Below are 26,878 nucleotides of genomic sequence, written 5' to 3' on the forward strand. Positions count from 1 at the left end.
TTTCTCTCCAAGAGAGAACATTTCTGTGGGGTTTAGAAATCTTGTCATCCCTTTGTTACTACATATAGAGGATAAATTAGTAGAATTACAAGTCAGATCGATAACAAGGGTTTTAATTAAGGCTAGAATGTTGTAACCAAGGCTTTAGCCCCTATGGAATTAAAAAGCAATAAATAATGAATAATTTTTAGGTAAAAAAGTAATAAAAACCTATGTTATACCACATTTCACAATTTAATAATAAAATGATATTCATTCCCCTTTTAATTATCCTTTCATCTTTTTTCTATTCGATTTGCGGATAGATGAGAAATATAACAAATAATTATCCAATAATTTGATACAATTTCAAAGAATGATGGCTACAAAAGATAAAATACTATTCCATCATTATGTACGGATTGAGACCCAATATTCTTCATATGTTAATAAACAAAGTTTCTTACCATTTAGATTTTAATGTTGAGAAAACAAAAAAAAAAACATTCAATTTTCCTCTAGAGTTCCTAAAGCACTATGTTTTGGATTCTTAAATTTGTAATCCTCAATATCAAATTACATAATTTAAATTTGACCAACTAAATATTTACCGTATTTGATATATTTGAATGTTTACTACAGTTTATCAATTTATAAGTACTTATTATAATTCAATTGATCAGCTAAAGACCATTCAAACTCTCAAAAGTGAATTTGGCGGACCTAATTAAACTAAGCAATCTAATAAATATCCATGTAAAACCATTCATCGCATGGATTACAATTGATGAACAAAGCTTGAAGAAGCTACCGCAATGCTCGACCCATATGCTTTTTCTTGGTAGTAATGAAACAAGCTAAAATTTATTGAATGGAAACAGGAACGAATACGTCAATTTGTGGAGGATAAGATGAAATCACGACGAAATCCCTATTCTATTGACTATTTATGAGCACATTAATCGTTACAGTAAACTACAAAAATGGTAATTCTAACAATTTAATATTGCATTTCAATATATACTCTCCCCCTCGAGCACATTAAATATGCATTGCACCAAGCAATTTCGACTCGAAACGCATGCCAAACGAGATCGGTTCTGTATTCCCCAAACGTATGCCTCCAATTTACCCTGCAAGAATTGAAGTGTTGGCTTAAATAAATAGCCTCGACTCAATTTCCTTCAATCTCCTGTGCCACATGAGAAGCATCTCAGTTTCTCTGGTCATAAACATCTTGACCTCAAGTGCTCCTAAAGCCAGAGATATTTCTCATCCATATATATCATGTGAGGATTCGGCTGCCATTTCTGCAGTGGTCTAAGTAAAAAGCATTTTCAATTCCTCAATACGTGCAGTTCGAACTTCTTGATCAGTCAAAGCACCAGAAATCATCCGCTGCTTCCGTGCTTGCACCGCTTCCATTCTTTCCTCAACAGTTCCCTGCCATCCAAGAGCAATTACAGGAGTTCAGAAATACATCATCCAAATTAGGAGCAGGAAAAAATCACACAATTGGGAATAAAACAAAGTGATTGCAATTTATCCTTCCCTAAAGCACAGGGAAGGGGTCAATTGCACCTCCAAATCCATTGAAAAATTTCTTAATAATTTTACATATCCACTGAAAAATTTTATCAACTGCAATTCTCTACCGCCCAGTGTCATTGCAAGTTTTTTTTTAAGAGAGCAACCTTCACAATGAACCGTTTGATCATCACTTTTTTAGTTTGTCCAATGCGGTGAATGCGCATGACGGCTTGCTCCTCTACAGCTGGGTTCCACCATGGATCCTACAGGAATGTTGAGTAGGTCATAAACACCAAATTTACCAAAGCAAAAATCACTTACCCAGAACACTATTGAACATATAGAAATGGGAAATAAAAAAGGGTAAACTAATGCTAATTCAACGTATATTGGCTCAAATGTACACATGCAAATGACCCTATTTTCACAAGCACCTTCAATTTTTTTTCAGAATAAAAAGGCTGATCCTCCCAAGTAAAGATCAGTCTCAATTCCCATGAAGTCTTATATTAAGGTACAGAATCCACCTGTAACCTTATCTAAAATTTAGCAGGAACTTGCTGACAAAACCCAAAGCTGCAAGTTACTGCTTATAACATAAGATGCAACAATGCAAATGCTTTCTGCTATTTCATGCAACATACCGCCTCAGAATCTAAAAGCAGAAGTTTAGTCTTTTTAGCATACCAAGACAAAAGCATTTGATGCTGCTGTTAGATTTATTCCAACTCCACCAGCTTTCAGTGACATCAGCAACACCTAAGCAACAAGAACCAAGCACCAATAATTAACCCATGCCATTAGTTTTTTTTTTAGGAAAATGATAGGGATCCAGCTGGGGGATTCCGCTAGTCGGTCCCTATCCTTTTTTTTTTTTATTTTTTTTTACATAGAGATTAAGAAAATATTGTTTAATAATATTGCGAATTTTTTTCTTTTTTTTTTAAAAATATTTAAAAGTGTTTTAAAAATGATGTGAAAAAAAAAACAAAAAATATTTAAAACTTCTTTTTTCACATCAATTTTTTAACACTTTCAAATATTTTTTTAAAAAAAATTCACAATATTATTAAACAACATTTTCTTAATCACTAAATAATAAAAAAAAAAAGTAGCGGGACATGTAGCGGGATCCCCCAGTGGGATCCCTAGCATTTTCCCTTTTTTATAGTAAGAAATTTATTAAAAGAACATAATTAAGCATAACCCAAATACACAGGAAGTGTACGAGAGAGAGAGACACCTAATTACAAGCTAACCCTGAAAAACAGTAAAAAAGTCATTAAGACTATTCCCATCCAAAACAATAACTGAAGCCCAAAGCAACAAAGTATGAAAAAAGAAAGCTCTAATCCCTTCCACCGATCGTTCTCTGTTCTCAAAACAGCACTCATTCCTCTCATTCCAAATTCACCACATAAGATAAAGAGGTATCATCTTCCAAACGGTTGCTATTTGACAATTTCCCAGAATCCCTCTCCAACACGCCTTCAAAGCCTCAAAGCCTCATCCCTACACCATAAGTCATGCCAAAAACTGATCCAGTTTCCCCTACTCACCTCAAATCTGAGAACTCCCCCCCCCACCCCCAAAAAAAAGAAATCCATTACGAATAAATTTCCACACTCCCACATCATATGCCTATAAAGCCCCAATGGAAGGCCCAAACCACATGGCCTATACTCCAAAAGGACTAGTCAATGATACAATTGAAGCCTTATTGAAACCTTATAAAGAGCAAAAGTTTTTCCTTCCCAGGCAATGTGGGATCTCATACTCACCCACCCGTATCCATATTACATGAGGTATCACAATCTACCCCTCTTAAATTTCCGAAATCCTCGTTGGGCCTATCCATTGTAGGTGGCATGGCTCAAGTCCCAAATTTTTTGTTGAGATAGGCTCTGATACCATTAGTAACGCCCCAATGGAAGACCCAAACCACATGGCCTATACTCCAAAAAGACCAGTCAACGATACAATTGAAACCCCATTAGAACCTTATAAAGAGCAAGAATTTATCATTCCCAAGTAACGTGAGATCTTATACACTACCAACTCTTATCCATATCATATGGGGTATCACAATGCCCCTCTTACTTCATTAGAACACCAGCCACTGTAAGTACTCCCATACTTGGCATCAATAACAATCCTCCAAAGATTGTCCCCTTCTTGATGATACCTCCACAACCTTTTTCCCCAAAAGTGCCTTACTGAAAGTTTTCAGCTTTCTAATCCCCAAACCTTCCAATGAAAGAGGAGTGCAAATCTTATCTCACTTAATCAAATGGAATGTCTTCTCATTCTCCATACCGCCCCACAAGAAAGCACGAAATGTCCTTTCCATTCTATTAGCCACTCCTGCAGGCAGAGGAAAAAGAGATAGAAAACAGGTTGGGATATTAGATAAGGTGCTCTTGATTAAAGTGATTCTACCACCTTTGGACAAATAAATCATTTTCCAACCAGGGGAACCTCTCCAAGGCAGAGCCCTTTGGACCCACCCCTACAGAGTAAACCCCAGTCCCGTGCACCACACCCTCGGAAGTTTCCCTACACGGAACTAGTTAAATCGCTGACTTTTCATCAAGAGGTGTGACCCCTAGAGATTGTTTGCACCTAAGGGGATTTGAACCTTGGACCTAGGGGGAGCATACCCCCAAGCCCAAGGCCTTTACCACTCCAACCAGCTAAATGACATTCAACCTTCTCTACAATCTCGTCTAAATAGCCTTGGATTTGTGAGGTGCCTCCAAAGGGAGGCCAAAATACTTCAAAGGCAAGCTAGGGACTTTGCAACCCAAAATATTAGCCAAATCCCCTAGATTATTAACCATACCAACAGGGATCATTTCAGACTTTGATAAGTTCACCTTTAAATTGGATACAACTTCAAAACATAGCAAGAGAGCCCATAAAGAACGGATCTAATCAGAATTTGGCTCACAAATGATCAAAGTGTCATCCGCGAAGAGTAGATGAGAAACATTAATGCTGCCATATGAAGGACTGCCCACCGAAAAGCCCGATATGAATCCCCTATCCCCTGTCGCCTTTAACATTCTGCCCAACACTTCCATAACTAAAACAAAAAGGAAAGGGAATAGTGGATCCCCTTATCTCAATCCCCCATAGCTGTTAAAAAAACCAACTGGTGTGCCATTAACCAAAACTGAAAATCTAATTGTAGATATGCAAGCTTCATCCAATTACACCACCTCTCACCAAAACCATACCTACCAAGAGTATAAAGCAAAAAATCTCAATTGACGTGGTCGAAAGCCTTTTCCATATCCAGTTTACAAAGGATGTCGGGAACGCCACCTCTACTTCTACTCTCCAAACACTCATTAGCAATAAGAACGGAGTCAAAAATTTGTCTTCCCTTAACAAAGGCATTTTGAAATTTTGAGATGATCTTCCCCATAACCCCACTCAAACGGTTAGCAAGTACCTTCGAAATGATTTTGCATACACTACTAATAAGACTGATGGGACAAAAATCGTTCACCTCCACGGACCTAGCCCTTTTAGGAATAAGTGCAATGAATGTAGATTTAAGGGGTTGTTTGGATTGAAAGAGTCTTTCAACTCATCTGATCTGATTATTACAACTTTCTCAAACTTTCAAACAAAATACAATAAACAATTCAACTTTTTCAAATCTCAAAACAAAAATAATATTATAACAATATTTTATTCAACTTTCATCTCAACTCACTATCCAAACCTCCCCTAAAACTTTTCTCAAATTTCATAAATGAATGAAATTCAAGAAAAACCTTCATAATGTCATCCTTAACAATGTCCCAACATACCTGAAAAAATTCCATGGGGAATCCATCTGGACCCAAAGCTTTATCTTTGTATATTCCTCTTTTCACATTGAGCAACTCCTCTTCAAACCTTCTCACAAACCAAAGTACACTAGGCTGGTCAATTGAATCAAATACAAACCCATCAACCTTAGGACATCAGGAATAAGGCTCCGTTAGGAGCTTTTCATAAAAATGAACGATGTGATCCTGAATTTCAGATTGACCCGTAATGACACTACCTTCCTAGTGGAGCACCTCAATGGCGTTATTCCTTCGATGAGAATTGGAAACTCTGTGAAAGAATTTAGTGCACTTATCCCCTTCCTTTAACCAAAGGGCCCGAGACTTTTGTCGCCAAGAAATCTCCTCCATGAGAGTAAATTTTTCTAGTTCAGTAGCAACACCAAGTTTCCTTCCCTTCTCATCAATCAATAGAACCCCAACAGCCTCTTATTCATCAAAGCAAATTAACTCCTCAAAAAGAGACTTTTTTCGATCCATTATAGTCCCAAAGACTTCCGCATTGCAGTCATTTTTCCTGCTAAGACAAAACTGGGTGTACCCAACAACTGATGAGAGGACCACCACTCTCTCGCCTTATCTACAAAACCATCAACTTTTAGCCACATGTTCTCTAATTTAAAATATCTCTGCTCCTTATGAATACCCCCACAATCTAAAAAGATAGAAAAATGATTAGAACTTAATCTAGGGAGACTATTTTCCATAAGTCAGGGAAATGTGCCTCCCAAGAAGGGGAAACAAGAAATCTGTCCAACCTGGACCATGCCCTCCCATTCGACCAAGTGGAATCGCCCCCTGCCAAGGTAAGTCAACCAAACCCAGATCAAAGAATAAATAAAAAAAAAAAAATCAAACATGGCCGGACCAATACAAGAATCCCCCAATCTTTCACTTGGATACCGAGTGATGTTAAAATCGCCACCAATGCACCATGCACCCTCCCACCAACTGCACAAGCCAACAGTCTCATCCCAAAGAAAAAGCCATCATTAACATTAAGCCCATACACACCAGCAAAACTCCACCCGAAACCATCATTAACATTCCTAAAAGAAAAAGCCACCAGATATTCCCCAACGAATTCATCCACCAGATTTACAACTCTCTTGTCCCACATCAAAATAATACCCACCGGAAGCCCACTGAGAAGCTAAAGAGGCCCATCCCACATAAGAACAACCACACAAACTTCTTACAATATTTCTGTCAATGAAATTCAATTTAGTTTCTTACAAACAAATGACATCTATTTTCCATTCCTGAATCAGATTTCTTACATGAAGGTGCTTACAGGGGTCATTCAACCCCAGTACATTCCAATAAAGGATATTTGGCTTCATAAAGCACTATTGTTCACCCTGTCTTTGAGCCTACCTCTACTAGCACTACCTTCCCTAGCATCATTATTGATAGAGCAAACCAATCTCTTAAGCACTCTTTCTTTTTTTGAGCAAGATCTAATCAAGAAAGGTTATCCTATCTCGATGGCAATGAGATGAATTTTAAATTGCTCTTCGAAACCTCGCAAGAAATCCCTATGCAATTACAGATTTCGTAAAGTTTTGAATACCGTTTCGGTTAAAGCACTGAAACAAAATATTTTAGTACCGTTTCGGAATAGTCTATATATAGATAAATTAATTATATATGTATAAATTATATTTCAAAATAACATTAATGCAAGCCTTAAAAAGTTAAAACACAAATTTATGAAACTCAATAATACTTCTAAGTTCTCAATCCAACTATTAAAAAAAATAATCACTCGTCTTCATCACGAAAATGGGAATAAGGATTTGATTTTTAGTCCTCGAAGAGAGAGGATTAAAAAAAGTTAAGAAAATAATTTTCAGATATGAGAATTAGAGTGAAAATTATGAAAATACACTGAAAATACAAAAACACAAAATTTCGATCGGCACACTGAAAACCGGCCGGTACATCGAAAACCGACTAGTATTGACCAAAACGCACCAAAATGACCGATAATTGACCCGGTACGAAACACCTATCTCCCCCGTGCTGATTACAGATCTGACACGGTAAACACCTATCGTATCGGCCGATATGGCACGATATTCAAAACCTTGAGATTTCGTCCACCTTTTGTAACACCCAATCAAAATGAGTACCTGCCCAAGGACACTCTAGAGGCATGGAGCAAATGGGACTAGGCTCATCCTCCACATCTTCTAATCCATTAAGAGAAGCCTCCACCCCAGACCCTTGCATACCAACTGTAAATCAAGCTCTTCAACAGACCCCTCATCCGAAATGCCAAAGTTATCATCCTTAGCAATGCACAAAACCCTAGAAAATTCTTCCTCAACATTCAACTGAGGAGACACCCACACAAATCTGTCAAATACGGCTTCACCAAAAACTGAGGGCAACTGGGAAGAATCGAGATGAATAGGAATGCAAGAAACGCTAGTACTGCCTTGAGGACCAGGAGAAACCTCATTTCCCATGGCCACAAAGGTATCCACAGCCCCTCCACCACTGTTCTCCCTATTCAAGACGGAGATGGACGCTAACTCAAGAACTGGAAGGTCACTGGTGACCTGTTCTGTGGTGGCGGCGAGATGCCCTGAACGACCGCCTGTGGTATCTGAAAGATATTCTTGCTAGGGCCCGAGGAAGAAGACCTAGTAGGGTGTTTGACCTTCCACGTTTTGGAAACGGGCCTCGAGGTCAGTCCTCCAGCCTTTGTGATCAAGCCCAACCCATCGCCCCATCCATTTGCCAACTTAAGCCCATTGTTGATGGATGAGTGTGGATTTAAATGAAGTGGGCCATTCATCCCACTACTCAAGCCCATGACCAAATTCAACCGCATGTCTATTTTGGTCATTAAACTTGTAATCTTCTCCATAACACCCAATAGCTCTACTTTGGCAACCCATAACACCCCTTCAACTTCTCCCACCATCGGGATAACCACAAAATGCGAACCACCCACCCCATATTGTGATGCCACTTGTCAACATGTGATGAAGACTACCAACCATTTAGAACATCACTACCAATAACCTTCCCCTTCCTCTGACTATCACCCTCCCCACTATGTGAACTATTTCTAATTGGAGTACATGTCGGTTTCTTCAAGACCCATACATATGAAGCACCCTTTGAGAGGAGAGCCCTCCCCGAAGGCAACGAGCCATCAGACCCCTCCCTATACCAAACCTGAGCTTGAAAGGCGGCCTAATCATTTTGAGCTCTGTTTTCATCTACCGGAACAGAGACTTTAGAGCCAGCCACTATGCGAGCATTGAACACGAAGTCTTCCTAGCCTCTACCCTTCAAACCTTCAGGGATAATCCAAGAACCCCTCTCATTCCCATTCCCATTCCCATATTCATCCAAAAGTAGGAAACGACCCCTCGAATTAGCATGACACTAGATAATAAAGACACCATGGCCATCTTGCAACTTTCTTACAAAACCATCACGCCAAGGGTGAGCGAACCAATCCTCCATCACCTTAACCACTAGGGCTGCAAACGGTCCGGTCCGGTCCGGTTCGGTCTGGTCCGGCGATGGACCGAAAATTTTTTATCCATCATTTTTCCGGACCGATAGCTATCGGTCAGGTCCAGTAGGTCCGCCCTTTTTTTTTTTTTTTAATCTTTTAAATAATTAATAAAAACATATATTTAAAATACTAAATTAAATTAAGTGACTTATTAATGTGGATTATGTAACAAACTCAATAAAAAAATATTTTATATGGTCAATGATAATAAATTAGATGAAAATTATATTATTAATTTATATAATTATTATATAATTAACTAATTGATATTATATATTTATTAATTCATAGAATATTAATAAGTGTTAATAGCATATTTAAAATTTTATATTGTTAATAGTGATAGGTTAGATGAAGATATATATAAAATATTGTTAATTTATAGAATATTAATAACAAGTATTAATAATATATTTAAAAATTTATATTGTTAATTGTACAATTATTATATATAAAATATATATAAAATTTTTTTTTTTTTTTTTTTCATTCGGTCCGGTCCGGTCCGAAAAAACCGTGGACCGTGGACCGGACCGAATGTTTTCAGTCCTCTAAAATATGGACCGGACCAGACCGGTCTAAGTCTCGGTCCGGTCCGGTCCGGACCGAAACGGTCGGTCCGGTAGGTCCGTTCGGTCCGACCGGACCGTTTATCACCCCTATTAACCACCCATGACATAGTCTACACACTAAGAGAAACAAACTTGACCGCCCTTTTGCTCCTCTCAGTAATGCGAATGAAACTACCACCCTCATTAGAAAAAACAAGTCTTCAATCCCACCTTCACATACCATTAGTTAGACTATAAAACTCCACCAGCTGAACAAAAGAAAGAAAATACGGAATTGACCATTCACAAACCAGAATGTTGCTATCTTCTGAAAATTGCTTTAACACTTTCTCCCGCTGCTGTTGATTTAAAGTTCCATCCAGACGGGCAAAGGGAATATTACTCCTGTAAAGAGATGAAAACTATTTAAATATTGACTTGATGTATGACAATTTACCATGAACTGAAACTGATAAAAATGTGAGCTACATTATGTATTGTGATGTCGCTCGAATTTTGAGGAGAAAGAATAACAGGGCCAAGACATGCATCCAGGACATAATAAAAGAAAGAATAAAGGAACAGATACAAAGCATGCCAAGACAGTTTAGCTTTCCAAATTTCAATTAAGGCACAGCTAGATGTTTCCTTTAGTGCTAAAACCAATCCTTTTAAGAGAGAAAAATTTAAGAACAAAAAAAGGAAAGAAAACAGTCCTGTCAAGGCCTGTGAGGCTGCAACTACTGCACATTATTTTGGTATGGTGAAGAGTGCGCTCAGTTTTATATTAAAGATATACTAACAGGAGAAACAGCATGATGCTCAACTGTTCTTGCACAACCAAATGGGTTCCTTCAACTTCTCTATGCAGCTAGGATTTTTACCGATAAAGAGGAATCTGCAGGAGATCGAGAAAGGCAGTCCACTGGCTGAATACAATACTCTTAGAGCCTGACAAGCGAAGATTCTCAAGTTCATGCAAGAGAACGACAATTTTGGATGACTCCACCCAATTTTTCTCAACATCAATCTGGAAGCGACTGTCAGTTGGGGCCGTAATAAGTTCTTGCCTACTAATGGTTTTCCTGTAAAGGAAATATTTATTTATTGGGTAAATTTCAAAAATAAAGGGGCTACAAATTGAAGTAAAACCAGATCCTTATAAGGAGAGAGAGAGAGACGAGAGACGAGAATCCAAAACTAGATGTGTTGTCACAACAACTTGTAGGTACCTACAAACAGGACATAAGCCAGATGCAGCATTTTGCCAACTTGCCAATAGGCATTCCCGGCATAAGCGGTGTGCACAAGGTGTCAACACTGCATCTTCAAACGCTTCAAGACATATTGGACACTCTCCTTGTTCCCCTTTACGTAACTCTTCCACAACCTCTTGAACATAAGCACGTGAAGGCACATCTTTAGCTTCCCCTTCCTTAGCACTAAGGCTGCCTTTGAGGAATCGTCTAGCAAGCTTATTCAAATCAGAATACTCTTGTGTATCACCTCGACTGAACAAATCAAAGCCACCCATAAGAAATCATAGTTATTGGAAAATTCTTTAAAGAAATATAAAACATACATACAATTATAATCTTGTCAAATCAGAATATTTGGAGCATTTCAAGAGGAACTAATAATTTAGAGACATATATATATATAGTATATATTTTTTTACAAGTACATATCAATAATATATAATTACCAGAAAGTACAAATAATTTTACAAATATCTATCTCAGATCCTGTATGTTTGGCCAGCGTACCAAAACCATTACTATTGTAAATAAAAGGTTTCCCCTTAAGAAATGATTCTCACCTTCCTGCCAATGAACTAATATTTTGTACACACATTATTTAATGACAAAACTATGATAAGGAAACGCTTTCAATTTTAAGGGAGAGATCCATTTTCACCTACATTGGTCGATATTTAAAAAAAAATGAAAATAAAAAATCAAATACAATAGTTTAATTTTGCATTGATAAATATATACTCAAATTTTGTCCACATGCACAGTATTATCAACATAAAAAAATATGTGAAATTAGTTTAAACCAAACTTAAAAGATGCCTATCGATATTGTTTATAGTTTCATTTGAACAGTTCTAATCTACAAATGATCTCGCCTATGTATAAAGAATGTGTGAGGCCTCATTGACGATGTTAAAATAGTTCCCCAACACAAGATCCATACAAACATACATACATACATATATAAATGTGAGGGTGGACAATACATGTGTACACACAAAATCAGACACGAGTTTTTTTACAAAATAATGATGGGATAATAAGATCAGGTTATTTGTTCAGCCAAAATGTAGAGATCATGGGGAGCACCTTTTAAATTTAAAAAAATCATAAAAATGGTGGAAACTTGTGAACAAAAAAATTCAGTAAAAAAACTGCAGACTATTCTCTTTCAATCAACATCCCAGAGTTTTGTTGTAACAACTTTTGAGGGATCATATCGTCTTGTATGCATACTTCTGTACATCTTGACCTGTTATTAGATCAATATCCCCATGCAACTAGAAAAGAGGGTTAAAATTCCTTGTTAGACCATCTAATCCCTTAAAATGACATTCATGAAAACCCATCAATATTTGGCTTGAAGACATTTCTCTGCCTTACCAGAAAACCATGGCAGGGCAAGTAATGTAATAACATTAAAACTATTCAAATACGATACAGCATAGTAGGGGAAGGAATGTTATATACCTCATCACAAGAAATGGATGATCACAACATTGGCGAAGACGTAAAAGTAACTCCAATATGGAAGCATAATTATGAAGAACCCGTCCTTGCTCGACAAATTGATCAAACTTCACCTGAAGGGATTTCACATCAACGCGTTATTTTTAGTTTTGTTTTCCCATCTACTTATCCAAAAAAAAAAAAGTTTTGTTTTCCCATAAGTATGCAGTTTCTAGTCTTTGAGTGGCCAATCACACAGGAATGTTGGAGGTAGAATCATGGCTAAGCCACTGCTCCAGAGAGTCCACTTAAGTGGGACCAGCACTGGGTAATGATAGTCAATCACAAGATTGGGAGATTTTGCACTTACAATAGTTTAATTTTGCATTAACTAGAGCTGTACAAGATTGGGAGATTAATGAAGTTTCAACTTTTTTTAGCTTTTTATACTCTCTGAGGTTTGATGGTAATGCTGTGGATAGGATGTTGTGGATGTCGAAGAGGTGTAAAAAATTCACTGTTCGTTCGTATTATAAGCTATTGTCTTTTCAGGATAGTCCTTTTCCATGGAAGCGTATTTGGAAGTCAAATGTGCCTTCCAAGGTGGCTTTCTTCACTTGGACAGCATCCCTTGGGAAAATCTTGACACTGGACAACTTAAGGAAGAGAAGTATTATTTTTTTTTATCAGTAACTTAAGGAAGAGAAGTATTATTGTTATGGAGTGGTGCTGCATGTGCAAAAAGAAAGGGGAAACAGTGGATCATCTTCTTTTGCATTGTGAGATGGCAAGGGCTTTGTGGAATGGCATTTTTTGCAGAATTGGCTTGGGTGATGCCGTTGAGACATGAAAGTGGTAGACCTCCTTGCTTGATGGAATGGGATTCATGGTTGTTCTCAAGTGGGAGAGGCTTGGAAGATGACCCCCTTGTGTCTCATGTGGTGTATTTGGATGGAAAGAAATAAGCGGTGCTTTAATGACAGAGAATTCTTTAGAACAAATATGGAATTTTTTTGTACATTCCTTGCTGTTTTGGTCTTCAGCTTTAGGGAATAGCGGTTCTTCTGTTCATGATTTTCTTATGTCATTTCCGTTTTCTAGAATGTATTTAGGTGTTTTCTTTTGTATACTTCATGTGTACATGGGCTTCGCCGATACATTCGTTTTCAATAAAATCTCTTATTACTTATAATAATAAATAAATAAAAAAAGAGAGAGAGATACCTTAGACCTTTTAAACAGGGCCTCATAGAAGTCTTTTTCGGTTTCGTTGAGTTCACAATATACGACCTGAATATCAGCTGGCGGAAGAACGAGAATAGGCCTGCGAACATACAATGAGTTTAGGGGCAAAACACATAATGTGAATATAGAATGACATTACTCACCGGCCTTCTCGATCAGTACTAAATTTTGTCCTCCTTAACATGATTGGCTTTAAAATGGACTGGACCAACTTCAACCCTCTCTCATCACCCTCCTCAAATGGCTTCTGAATAAGTTTGTTCCACCTGGAATATCAAGATAAACCAACCTCACAATAGTCATGATATATCAACTCATTTGGAGGAGAAAACTATGAAATTAAATAAAAAAATGCACTTGAACATATCATGCACACCTGCACACACCAACAGTCATGCTATATCAACAAATAGGAAGTTAGAAAGGATATCAGCATAAACATATAAAACGCACACATAAGCACACAGACACAGACATACACTCATACACTATTATTAGACTCCAAGAACACATTGCCCGATATGACTAAATTAATATTGTAAGCCATGAGCTGAAAGGTTCAATATTTAAGCAGAACACAACAAATCTCCTTTCAGTTTTGCCAAAAAAAATTTATTAAAGGCTTTGATTATCATGTTCATCTCATAATCATGAAAAAGAATCCCTTCTTGTCCAAACTACAGAAGTGCACCTTCTCCAAATTCTAGAAAGCTTATCGATAGACTTGATACTTTAAAAAAATGGTAATTGTTCATCATAGCCAAAATTGCGTTTACATACAATAATTAAATAAAAAAATCCTGGGTTTAACAAAATCACTTTTTTTATCGGTATTAACAAAATCACTTAAAATTGAATATTGACCCACAAGGCACTGTTGCCTATATGTGTGAATGAAAAAAAAAATCATCTGCAGTGAGGTTTCAAACGGAAATTACACAAAATTAAGAAACATCTATAACCAACTTTGGGAATCTAAGATTACAATACTTCATTATACACTAAAAAGGGAGGCAAAACTTACCACGCCCAAGTTCCCCATGGTTCCACCTTCAAAAACCTAAGAAGACTGTAAATGTCCTCCAGGTTGTTCTGTGATGGAAAAGTTACATATATCAGGAAACATAATTGAAACAACCACCGTACACAAATAACCAAAACTTACAAACTCCAAGATAGAAGTATCCAGCCTCCAAGGTCTAGCTTGAAAGACATGGAACTTAATGATATACACAAAACGTAGGATAGACTCAACAAACAGGCATTATTTGCAGGTGAAGTAATCAAGTCACATGCTCAAGCTTAAATTCAAAGCAAGCGAGAGTGCAAATGGAACACCTCAACATAGGACACAAAACCACACAAATGTCACGATACTCGGTATATATGCACCGGTATGTCAGAAGCATAAGTTATCATGTCCAGCCCCATCCCTCTAGATTACATGGTACATATTAGAAAAATCTCTTGCCAAGTGGTAAGTAAAAGAAAAGGCCCAACAAATATTTTATACATCCCTTGTGCCCGTATGCCTTCAGTAGGTAAATTGCACAGTGCACAGACGATAAATGTTAAAAGCATGGCATCAGATGTGCAAAATTTAGTAGTTAGGCCTCAAACGCCCCATACAAAATGAGACAAACCCATCGACTTGTAAACTGAAAAATAGAAAATATACATTAATCAAATAATAGAAGCCTACAAATATATTATGCCATCTATTGCATAATATAACCATCAGATTAAGGGACACAGCAAAATTTACATATTAGCAAACATGCGAAGTTTCATTTTTCCTTCAGATATAGTGGAGAAAGCAATAACAGTAATTTTTCATTTGGTTGCCAAAAAAAGGGTGCCGGGGGGCTTGAGAGAGAGAGGACACCCAACAAGTAGTAACATTCAAGATCCTTTTTGGTTTACAACAGTTTCCATAAAACATTTTACCTGGATAGGAGTGCCAGTGAGACACCAACGGCGATCAGCAACTAGAGCAGCAGCAGCCATAGAAATTTGGCTTTTAGAGGATTTTATGGTATGTGCCTCATCAAGAACCACTCTAAACCATCGAACTGAGTAAAGACTGCAACTGTCTTCAGCATTCTAAAAACAAAATAGATACACAGAAAAGATGCATTAGTTTATCTTGTACAAAGAAATCCCACAAGTACTCATAAATTTCAACCATATAGCTAATAAAAAAATCAACCTTATAAAATGAGCCTGTCAATTACCTCCGCCGAAAATTCTGAGGCTAACACTCCGTATGTGGTAATTACAACATCACTCTGAGTTAGAGTTCTTGCATCCTTCGGTCTACTTTGTCCATAATGAACATATAGAGTCAGAGACCCAGGTTGCGCATGAGTTTCAATCTCTGCCTGACAATACACCAAATTGTCTTGACTGACTCTCAACAGAAAAGAAAAGGGATATGCATATGGAACTACAAAATTTGGGAACTACAAATTTTCAAAAATTTGCTTGCCACAAGTATGCAGAACTACAAACAGTAAGGAGGCATTGCAGCGCAGATACCTTCCACTGGCCTAGCAGCGTCATAGGACACACAATCAAATTTCCACCAGCTATAAGAGCATTCTTTTGCTTCATCAATTTATCAAAACCTGAAAATCTTGTTGCCTTCTTCAGGCGATCTGGCTGGTGGTCTAACCTGCTGACTTCACTACCTTCACTTGAAGGCTGACTCGTGGACTGACCATCTGATTTTCCACCTCTTTCTGAATGAGCAAGGAGCAGGGATATGGTCATAATGGTCTTCCCAAGCCCCATTGCATCTGCCAAAATCTTCACATGCACATTAAAGTCAATAATCTGAGGAAAATATAAAAATTCTGGGTAGGAATTAAAATATAATAAGGTACAAGCCATCCAGGGACATACTCCTCCTCTGGCCATTTGAAGTGTGCTTGGAAATTCTGTTGTAGCATTGCCTGAAAATGCATTCAAATAAACAACTAGCTCCCTCCTAGTAAGACAAACGGCTAGATTAACATGCAATCTTGGGATAAGTAGAAAGGATCAGATTATATAATAATCTAATATGTACTTGTCCGCAAGATGATAAGCCTCCCAACATGGATGAAGTGTTGTTGCCGCCTCATCCATATGTTGTCCCTTCTCCAGCTGAATCATCCAATGAAGGGCCTGCTTTTGGTAGGGTCGAAGTTCACACTGAAGAGTACAAGGGGGATCCATTTCCTATAACACAACACATTTTCAGTAATTTCACCTTCTATAGGCATAAGCTGGCTCTAACAAAATTCAAAATCCTCAAGTAACAATACCTCTAACTCGGAGCTATTTCCAACACCAACAATGTTGTCAACTTCAACATCCGAAATTGACTCCTCATTTTCAACTTCATTTCCATTTTGAGAAGGATTCTTATACTTGTTAACATGTAACAGCGAGGCATGAAGACCAGAAATATCCTGCTAACACAAGATTACACTATAAACTTCACCAGGAAGTTAATTAAAAATAATTGCTTGATCTATACAAACCTCAGGGTCTAAAGGACGCTTCCTTTTGTACAAATCGCCAGGAGTGAAGTCTGCCTAATTGCAACAAATCAATGACAAATAGATATTACGCCACAACTTTAGGAGAAAAGCTCAGAAAGATAAATGTTCAAACTCACGTTTACAACTTCAGCAGCACAGGCCGCTTCTATGATCAGACCAGAACAATAAATATGTAGAAGAAAAGATAAACTAGTCAAATAACAAATGATTACCTGCTTAAATGGGGTCAGTCCTAACAACCGGAACAAAGTTGGGAGAGGATGAATCACTGATCCCTCAGTAGCATCACTGGCTGCCTTGAGGGAGGTCTGGTGATGCTTACGGAACATAGAACTATTGATATATACACTGGAGTGATGATAATATGTTAATTCATCAACCACCGTATGCACTAACCTATAGCACATTATAAAGAAACACTCTAAAGGGGGATCAAATGCAATCAATACAACCCACATTACGGTGACCATTCTTGCCTTGTCATTGAATTTTTGGTAAACCAAGCCATGCGTCTTTGAAGGACATTTTTTATTTCAAAAGCACTTATGAAACATGATAAAGCTAATTATTGAAATATACCTTATTGACAAAATAATGGTGTCCATAATGCCCAAAACATCAGGAGCAAATTTACAACAACCCTCAACCTTGACCTTCTTATCTCTCACAAGCGGCAAAAGACATCGTGCCCATTCATTAGGTATTCGACCAATCTGCCACAACCCCAATCAATTCAATTACAGCAAATCAGATTCACGTTTACAAGACATCAAACGATTTCTCTCCAATTACCATTTTGCACGTTACCTCTCCGGATTCTTTAGTAGAGAACCTCACAATCTCCGAACAAGCCGCAGCTTGCTGCCGTCCCTTAGAGAAACCCTTTCCAGGCGAAGGCGAACTAGAACCACTCTTCAATGGAAACGTGAACCCCACAATGTCACCAGGCTTCAGTCTCCTCCCTTTACACGTGGACAGCCCCGAAACCTCACTGGAGCCCACGAACCACCACTCGCTCCCAACCGAGCTCTCTCGCCCACTCACGTCCCCAACAAAACCCTCGCCTTCACTAGCGCAATCTGTAGCAATTGCTTCGTGCCCCAGAGAATGAAAACTCCGGTTCTCGCCGCCGTTTTGCTTCGGGTTCTTGCTGGCCCCCGAGACCGAATTGAGGCGAGAAGGTTGGGGGTTTTTGGAAACTGCTGGCAATTCTTTGGATTTGAAATTTGGCATGTCGAAGATTATGTTAATCGCGGCGGTGACGTCGTTGTTGGCCATGTGTAGGGCTCTGATTAAGTCCATGTCGGAATATTCCGAACCGAAGATCGATCGGACGGAGGATAACAGCTCGTCTGTGACCTTATTTCCCATCTGATGTTTGCGAAGAACGAAAAACCTAATTCGAACCCTAAACCTGATTTCACGCGTACGGTTTGGGATTGCGAAGTTTCAGAGGGATGGAGTGACGTTGGGGGGACGGAGGAGGAGTGGAGCTGCTGCTAAAATGCGCAGTAAGATAACGAGACTTAAAGAGGGGGGTATAGAAATGGCGGGGCTGGGGTGTGAAAAGTTGGAGACGATGTGAGATATGTAACGCGTTCTTTTTCCCGCCATCTCTTTATACGTTAATGCCAGAGTATGAATTAGGCGTGCGTTTGGTTAGTTAAAGTGTTAATCTCATTATTATAATTTTTTGGACAATGATACAGCCCCCGCTGAGCTGGTCTAGCATTGTTCTTTTAAGTATTTTTTTAAAGTTATTTATTATATAAATTTTTTAACACTTTTATATATTTTAAAAAAATAAAATAAATTTAAAATATTATTAAAAAATACTTCTTTAATCAGAAAGTAAAAAAAATTATTAAAAAATATTTTCTTAATCATTAAGTTACTTCATAATTAAGAAATTATTTTTTAATAATATTATGAATTTTTTTATTTTTCTTAAATATTTAAAATTATTAACAAAATCTATATAAAAAAATAACTAAACAAAAATATATAAAAAATGCAAGCGGTAACTCCGAGCTAGAGCTGGGAGCGAGATGCTTAGCATTTTCCTAATTTTTTATATAAAATATAATAAATAATTATATTTTTTTAATTTTAAAATAATAATATTTTATTTAATTTTCAACTTTCATCTCAACTCATTTCATATCAACTCAATATTCAAACGATACCTAAGTCAATTTGAGAGTCGATAAAGCATCTTTATCAAAATTTAAATTTTAAAATTTAGGACCGGTTTGGATTCAAATATGAGATAAATTAGTTTTAGATGAAATATGAAAGTTGAAAAAAATACTGTTAAAATATTATTATCATTTTAGAATTTGAAGAAATTAAATTAGGATTTGAAAAAATTGAATTATTTATTATATTTTGTATGAAAATTTGAAAAATTTGTAATGATAAGTTGAGATGAGATGAGATGAAACACTTTCTGAATCCAAACAGAGTCCTATTTTATAAATTAAATTATGTTATATAAAAATTTTAATATATGTGTAGGATTTGAGAATAAGATTTTTCTAAAAATTATATCAATAAAAAAATATTTAAATAAATTGAGTTCAATATCTTTCTCAATTTTAGGAAAGACCAAGTATTTCAATCAATTTACAGATCAAACTTGTTCCTTACATATTAGTTTCCTTAAATATAGGCTGAATTAAACCTTATATTGATTTTAAAATGCTCCAATTGTAATAATGATAGGTTATTTTAGATTATAATATTAAGAGAAATGATATTTATAGTCATAAAATGTGCAAGCATCATGCACTCTTTTTAAAATAAATAAGTAAATATGAGATCTACATCAAAAAATTAATTTTTTATTGGTGGAGTTCATTCTTTTTCAAAATGAGTGCGCAACACTTGAATAACCTATGACTATATCTAGTATTACTCTATTAGTAGTATATTATATAAAACACCTTCATCTCACGAATAATTATTAATTGTAATCATGACCTAGATGAATTTAATTGCATCAATTGTTTGTGGCAATGATGTTAAGGTCTTCAAAACCCATGGCAGAGTCAAGGGGATCGGAAGGAAAGTCTAGCCTAGTCGAGAGAGATCAAAGAGAAAGACACACTGATCCATAGCTCTTTTGATGCTTGTGTGGGATGAATTTCAAAGACTAAGGTCCTGTTTAGATTTAAAAAGTGTTTCATTTTATCTTATCTCATCATTACAAATTTTTTAAATTAATACACAAAATATAATAAACAATTTAACATTTCCAAATCCCAAAACAATAATAATATTAAAAATAATATTCTAACAATATTTATTCAACTTTAATCTAAAACCATCTCATCTCATTTTTAAATCCAAACCGACCCTAATTAACACTGATAATCCTTACACTGTGTTGTAGTGTCTATTTGCATGCATGCCTAGTACTTGCCATTGAAAGTATATTTTTGTAGTACTATTGGTTACTGCATGCAGTGGAGGAATCAGTAATTTTTATAAGGGAAGGCCAACTTTTCTACATTGTGACATGTTTATGCAAAATAAAAATAATATCTAATTTTATATATAGTTATGTTTTTATGATTTTTCGTGAAATCATAATATGCTACATGCATGTAGAAATAAAATTATAAAACATAATATATGTTTCAGATTTCTGTCGATAATATTTCATGGAATAATATATATCCACTATTACTTTTGTAATGAAATAGTTAGAATTTGTTTTATTCGTAAAAACTATCTAGTGATATTTTAGATCGTCATATTTTATTCTAGTTTATAAGTTAGTTTATCAAGTTTCATATAAAATCTATATATTTTCGCTTCACATTAAGCATATAATGCTACGATCGATACCTTAAATAGTTTTTTCCTTACTCAATAAAGTCTAGAGGATAAAACCTCTTAGCTATTTCTCATATAGATCATCAACCTTAAATGATTTTTTTTGTACTTTTACTTTCGATCTCATATTAAGAAGCTTAATATTATAAAGTAAAAAAAACTATGAGATCCGTATTAATAAGTTTATTATTTCTTCCAAACATAATTTTAATTTAATTTTAGTGGAGCCACATCCTTGAGAATATATAATATATAGAAATTATAAAAAAAATTGAGGCTATAGGAAAAAAATTGGAGAAAGATATTTCTATATATATTGGAATTCTATAAGATTTTGAAGAGTGTATGAGAATTATAAATTTCTTTTATGGGGGCCTTTCTATATTCATATGATTATCAATAAAATTTAGGAAATATATTAAATTTTCAAAACTTATTGAGAGGGCCTTGGCCCTCATACCCTTAACGCGGTTCTGCCACTTCCTACATGCTAATTATCAGCATACCGGTGGTTATTCCATCATTTTACCAAAGATATAATTTAATGGTCTAGTTTCTAGGCGTTCTAGTTGTTTTCTTATTATTTCTCCTCCTTTTTCTAGTAAAACTATAATATTTCCAGCACAAAATTAATTTAACCAAACAACCTACAAAAAATCTGTATGTCCAAACTCCATCTAATTAATCAATAAGCAATATTCAATTTCAAGGATATACATTTTGGGGTCACTATTTGATGCTCTAAAGATCAAACAAGTCACCATCTATTTTTTTTTTTTTTTTTTTGTTTCGAATAAAACCTCTTGTATCATTTCATTATGAAATCAATTGGTTACAATATTTGTTATATACAATTTTATGTATGCTATCTGGTGGAACACATTCCATCCAAATTGTTTCATTATTAAAGAACAAACCAAGTTCGGCTAAACTACGCGCAATCTCATTGCCTTCTTTATGTATAAACTGCAATCTCCATCCTCAGCAAGTCTAAAATTTATTCTGCAAATCTCCCACCAATTGCCCATTCCATGACTCATCATCAGATAAAGCATTCACAACATCCACCACCCCTTTTGCATCTCCTTCAAAGCATACTTTATAGAACCTCAATTCCCTATAGAAATCCAAAGCCCTCTAAAGAGCATTACACTCAGCCACAAAAGGAGAATTTACATACATTTTCTATGCACACAAAGATGCTAAGACATCCTATCTGTGATCCCTTATCACCACACCAATTTTCATTTTTTGAGCTTTTAAATCCATGGCAACATCAAAATTCACCTTCAAGCAGTTTTCTTCAAGCTTTTTCCATCTCTTCATTTGCTTTACTTGTTCTTCCCTACTCCCTGCAGACAACTCCTCTTTATTAATTTCTTGAAAGTCACATAGACAAATAATATCATTTTTAACAATTCTATCAAGACTTGAGAACTTATTTTCAAACACCAAAGAATTTATTCTCCCCCTTATTAAGTGCATAATGGCCACCACTTTTTTAATATCTTCTTTTGATAGCTCTCTGATCAACTTCAACAACAGATCTTCAAAATCTTCCATATTCGAATTCCATTTTTGTACCGGACTCCCCTTCATTACCCACACATTAGAAAAAGCAGAAAAATTCCAGAGAGCATGAGCAGTTGTTTCCTCCTTCTGAAGACAAATTGGACACTTTGAGTCCTCAAGTACCTTTTTTCTTCTCAAATTCAATCTTGTAGGTAGGATATTATTCAAAACCTTCCATACTAGATGCTTACACCCCCCCTCTCCCGCGACATATTTAGAGACCATAACTTCTTCCACATTTCATTACCATCACCTAATGTTGAAGCTTCCCCTCCCTTCTCTCTTCTTCATTGGTATTCAACATGGTAAGCACTCATCACTGAGTACTTTCCATCTTTAGACCAGCCCCATATTTGCTTATCTGCTGCACCAGTTCGACTAATAGGTATAGTGCATATGATGTCTATCTCTTCCTTACTAAAATCTCCCTGATCAGGTCAATTTTTCACTTTTTCATCTCTTCATCTCTTCATCAATCAGTTCACATATTTTAGCATCAGATCTCAGAATCTTTACTAGGGACTAAACTAAATAAGAAGTAGGCACATGCAACCATTTATATCCCAAGATTCTTATATCCTTGCCATTTCCCACTCTCCACCTTTCCCAATTCTTCACCACTTCTTTCACTGACCACAAACTTTTCCAAATGTAGGATGACATGTTTCCTAGCTTTGCCTCAATGTATTTGATATTTTTTAGACACTTCTCTTTATAGATTCTAGCCATTGGTGAATTCTCCATCTGCATCAGCCTCCACCCTTGTTTATCTAGCATAGCTTTATTAAAATTCTCCATATCTCTAAACTTGAGGCCTCCCACTACTTTTGATTCACCCAGTTTATCCCAACTCCACCAATGAATACCCTTTTTTTTTTTACCTTGTCTCCACCAAACTCTGGTCATTATTGCCTCCAACTCCACACACAGCTTCTTAGGCATCATAAACACTCAAGATTCCATGAATCCTTCTCCACTCCTCCACCTGAGATCTACAAAAAACAACACAATCGCTTGCAAACATTAGGTGGTTGATTTTTGTGCCACCTTTAGCCAATGAAACTTCTTTGATCATCCTTCCTAACTTAGCTTTATTTAGCAATTAGCTCAAGCCCTCAACACAAATCAGAAAAAGATAAGGGGACAAAGGATCCCCTTGCCTAAGCCCTCTAGATGGATTAAAAACTCTGACAGGTTAACCATTGACTAAAACTCAGTAACTAACAGAACTTACACAGTCCATTATCAGCCTAGTCATATTTTCACCAAAACCAATCCTTAACAGCATAGCCTTTAGAAAAACTCATTCCACCCTATTATAAGCCTTAGTCATGTCAAGTTTGATAGCCATACTCCCAGTCCTACCCTTTTGTTTTGTCTTCATCAAATGCAGTAATTCATAGACTATCATTATATTATCAAATATTAGCCTTCCAGAAAAAGGCACTTTGATTTAGAGATCAACTTATACAACATGTTACAGAGGCTTATGGGCCTGAATGCCTTTACAGATTTTGGGGTATTTACTTTTGGAATTAAAGCCAAAAAAGTATGGTTAATCTTCTTACACAACCCTCCCCCATTCAGAAACTCCAACATTGCCTCACAGGTTTCCTTCCCCACCAACTCCCAGTGATTTTTATAGAAATCCACTCCAAAACCATCTGAACCAGGTGATTTGAGGGAATACATTTGCTTTAAGGCTTTCTCTACTTCCTTAGATAAAAAGGCTTTTTCCAGTTTCCTCTTCATCTCTTCCCTTATTTTCAATTATACCTCCTTGACATACTTTTCAACTTGCTCAGGTGTCAAGTTTGATGAAGTTTAAATCCCAGAAAAATAGTCCTTGGAAACCTCTTCTAGTTGCTCTTTCGCATTCACCCATCTCCCTTAAGCATCTTGGACTCTCTATAGCATTATTTCTCTTCCTCTAGTTTGAACAAGCATGAAAATACCTAGTATTCCTATCTCCCTGCTTAAGCCAGTGTTTTTTTTTTCTTACCTTCCACATCAGGTTTTCTTGTTCAAGCATTACCTCAAGTTCCCTGCTCTTTTCCTTTATTTCCTCCATTCGACATAACCCCTCTGCCTCTTGCAACATCTTCAACTGGTTTGTTTTTTCTTTAATAAGTTGTTCCCCTCCCTTATTACATTTCTACTCCAGTGGCTTATAACCCCTAGCACCTTACCAGCATTGATTATATTTTTTCCTATGGCCTCACCTGCCTCCTCTCTCTTTTCCATTCCTCTTTTATCACTCATTTGCACCCCTCAACCAAATCTCAGCTAATATCGTATTTAAATTGTCTACCATTTCTATTCCTCTCTTATGTTTTCCTTCTAACAGTTAGTCAACAAAGGACAATGGTCAAAACACAAAGCCACCATGACCTCCATTTTTACCTCAGCATACATATTCAACCAGGTGTGGTTTGCCACTGCACGATCTAACATTTCTCTAATAAATGTACTATCCTCGTGTCCATTGCACCATGTATACTTATTGCCCACCCAATCAAGATTTGTCAAACTGCCTTATTCCAATACCCTTTTAAAATTATCCATTCGATCATCCTTTATGTTTCTCTCCCCTTGTTTCTCATTTTGACAAACAATCTCGTTGAAGTTATCTACCATGCACAAACCCTTATTAACCTCAAGCTCAAAAGAAGACAGCAACTTTCATGACTCCATTCTATTATTGGAATATGGTTTCCTATAGAATCTTGTCAATAACCATATTTACCTTTCCCAACCCTCATCAATCAACACATTGATATGCCTTTGTGAAAAATTAACCAACTTTGCCATCTCTTCCTTTCTCCACATTAGTAACAAATCTCCACTTTGTCCCCTGGAATCCACCCCAACACACACTTCAAAACCCAATCTCCTTAGTAACACAGTATCTATACTAACTTTTAACCTTGTTTCCATCGAGAAAACAATATCTAGCTGCTTCTCCCTTACTAATAAGTAAAGGGCTTGAACTGTACAGGGGTTGTCAAGCCTCTGACAGTTCCAACTTAGAGTTTTCATGGCTCCTGGCAGGGCTGCCTCACAGCCTCTACCAATCCTTGATTTTCATCCACACCACACCTCACCTCCCTTTCCCCTCTCATACTTTGATTTTTTCAGGCCTTTTGTTCTCACACCCCCCTCATTTTGCACCCTTTTTAAAAAAGTTTTGGGGTCAAAGCATTTGGTTGTAAGCCTTTCTCTCTTGCCTCCATTTTCCATTTTCATTCATATGCCCCATTTTCTCCCCTGTTCCTGCCTCCTTCTTTTGATCGCTCCCCACACTCTTTATTTCCTCCTCCACCCTCACTCTCACAACCTTTCCCTTCCCTGTAAACCCTACAATATGTGTCACTGCAGAATCACCAACTTCCTTGCCCTGTTTTATAACCCCAAGCAGCTATCTGGAACAATATTAGCACCCTCCCCTTATGTCTACTTATTCCTACCATCACCCACCCCCTCTAATTGCTCACCACCTACATTTTTCCCCTTCCCTCTTACGCTAGTTGTCTTCCCTTCCTCCTCCATCTCTCCAACATCCTTACTCTCTCTACTCCATTTTCCCCCATCCCCTTCACTCTTATAATGCTTCTCAATTTTCCTTTCCTATATCGGGACTTTCTTTGATAGCCCACCCTTAACCATTTTCTCAGCTCGCAACCACGACCCAAACTGGGACCTCTCCTCCTTCTTCTCACCCCCTTTACTACAACCAGATCCCCCATGAATTAACCAACCACAATCAAAACATAAATGAGGCAATTTTTCATATTGAAATTTCACCCATACCTTCTTTCCTTCATTGCTATCAATCGACCTCGTGCTATTGCTTGCAGTAGTGGGATCTTAATTCTTACCCTCAAAGATCTACCCTATCCAATTCCATTCTCAGGGACATCCATCTCCAAAACTCTTCCCACTAAGCTCACAATCTTCATTCCACATTCCTTGCTCATGCACCCAGAGGCATGTCATGCATTTGTACCCATAACACTTATGTCTCAAAGGCCATAGTCTATGATTGAGCCAATCCATCAAATAGTTTGAGGGTAAACAAGTGGTTATCAAATAACCATGTGCTTCCCTCCATGGCTCGCGCCTTATTTGCATGGGTTAAGAAATAAATGATGAAGACATTGTTTCCGATCTGCTGAAACTTCGCTGGTTTGCTCACCCTCCACACTTGCCATTGTGGATTCCATTATTTCCTTCCCTATCATATGCTTAAGCCATACTTTGCCAACCAGACTTTTCCCCCCTTCTCTCGCATCCTTTCTTCCATCCCGCCTAGCTCAATCATTGAGCTCTCCTCCTCCATCAGCCTTAGGTTCTCCCACATATCCTCCAGCTCCTTAGTATCTCCTTCCGTCATTGCCATCGATTTTCAGTAGAAGTTTCCCTCCAAAAAGCCGTTACCACCCCACTGGACTCCCAACAAACTTTCTCTATCTAAAATACCATATTTTCTCTCACTTTAAGAGTTAGAGATGAGACTTAAGTCACC

General features: G+C 36.9%; 1 protein-coding gene across 3 annotated transcripts; it reads right to left on the minus strand.

The window, feature by feature from the left end:
- Window positions 1–800: 800 nt before the first annotated feature.
- Window positions 801–18,509, minus strand: LOC109000674 (DNA repair protein RAD5A). Of its 3 annotated transcripts, XM_018977632.2 has the most exons (20): window positions 17,749–18,509; window positions 17,521–17,654; window positions 17,154–17,289; window positions 16,921–16,974; window positions 16,702–16,848; window positions 16,464–16,615; window positions 16,298–16,382; window positions 15,932–16,201; window positions 15,628–15,774; window positions 15,341–15,496; window positions 14,418–14,485; window positions 13,537–13,659; window positions 13,373–13,472; window positions 12,170–12,282; window positions 10,676–10,954; window positions 10,328–10,528; window positions 9,755–9,848; window positions 2,197–2,268; window positions 1,674–1,772; window positions 801–1,422 (listed from the first exon to the last, which is right to left on the minus strand). In XM_018977632.2, the coding sequence occupies exons 1-20, from the start codon at window positions 18,310–18,312 to the stop codon at window positions 1,300–1,302; spliced, it is 3,117 nt and encodes a 1,038-aa protein (XP_018833177.1). In that variant the 5' UTR covers window positions 18,313–18,509; the 3' UTR covers window positions 801–1,299. The 3 variants fall into 3 exon arrangements, 1 of the variants encoding a protein (XP_018833177.1); XR_001997756.2 differs by lacking the exons at window positions 801–1,422; window positions 1,674–1,772; window positions 2,197–2,268 and having other exon boundaries at window positions 9,753–9,848; window positions 10,271–10,528; XR_001997757.2 differs by lacking the exons at window positions 801–1,422; window positions 1,674–1,772; window positions 2,197–2,268 and having other exon boundaries at window positions 10,247–10,528.
- Between the last annotated feature and the right edge of the window lie 8,369 nt (window positions 18,510–26,878).

Source organism: Juglans regia, chromosome 14, assembly GCF_001411555.2.
Source record: "Juglans regia cultivar Chandler chromosome 14, Walnut 2.0, whole genome shotgun sequence".
NCBI classification, from domain to species: Eukaryota; Viridiplantae; Streptophyta; class Magnoliopsida; order Fagales; family Juglandaceae; genus Juglans; species Juglans regia.

Coding starts and splice junctions, on each gene's coding strand:
- LOC109000674 (XM_018977632.2), bottom strand. CDS start 18,312: ATGGGAAATAAGGTCACAGACGAGCTGTTATCCTCCGTCCGATCGATC. Junction 16,616..16,701: donor GAAATAGCTCCGAGTTAGAG/GTATTGTTACTT, acceptor GTTGTGTTATAG/GAAATGGATCCCCCTTGTAC. Junction 14,486..15,340: donor TCACTGGCACTCCTATCCAG/GTAAAATGTTTT, acceptor TTTCCATCACAG/AACAACCTGGAGGACATTTA.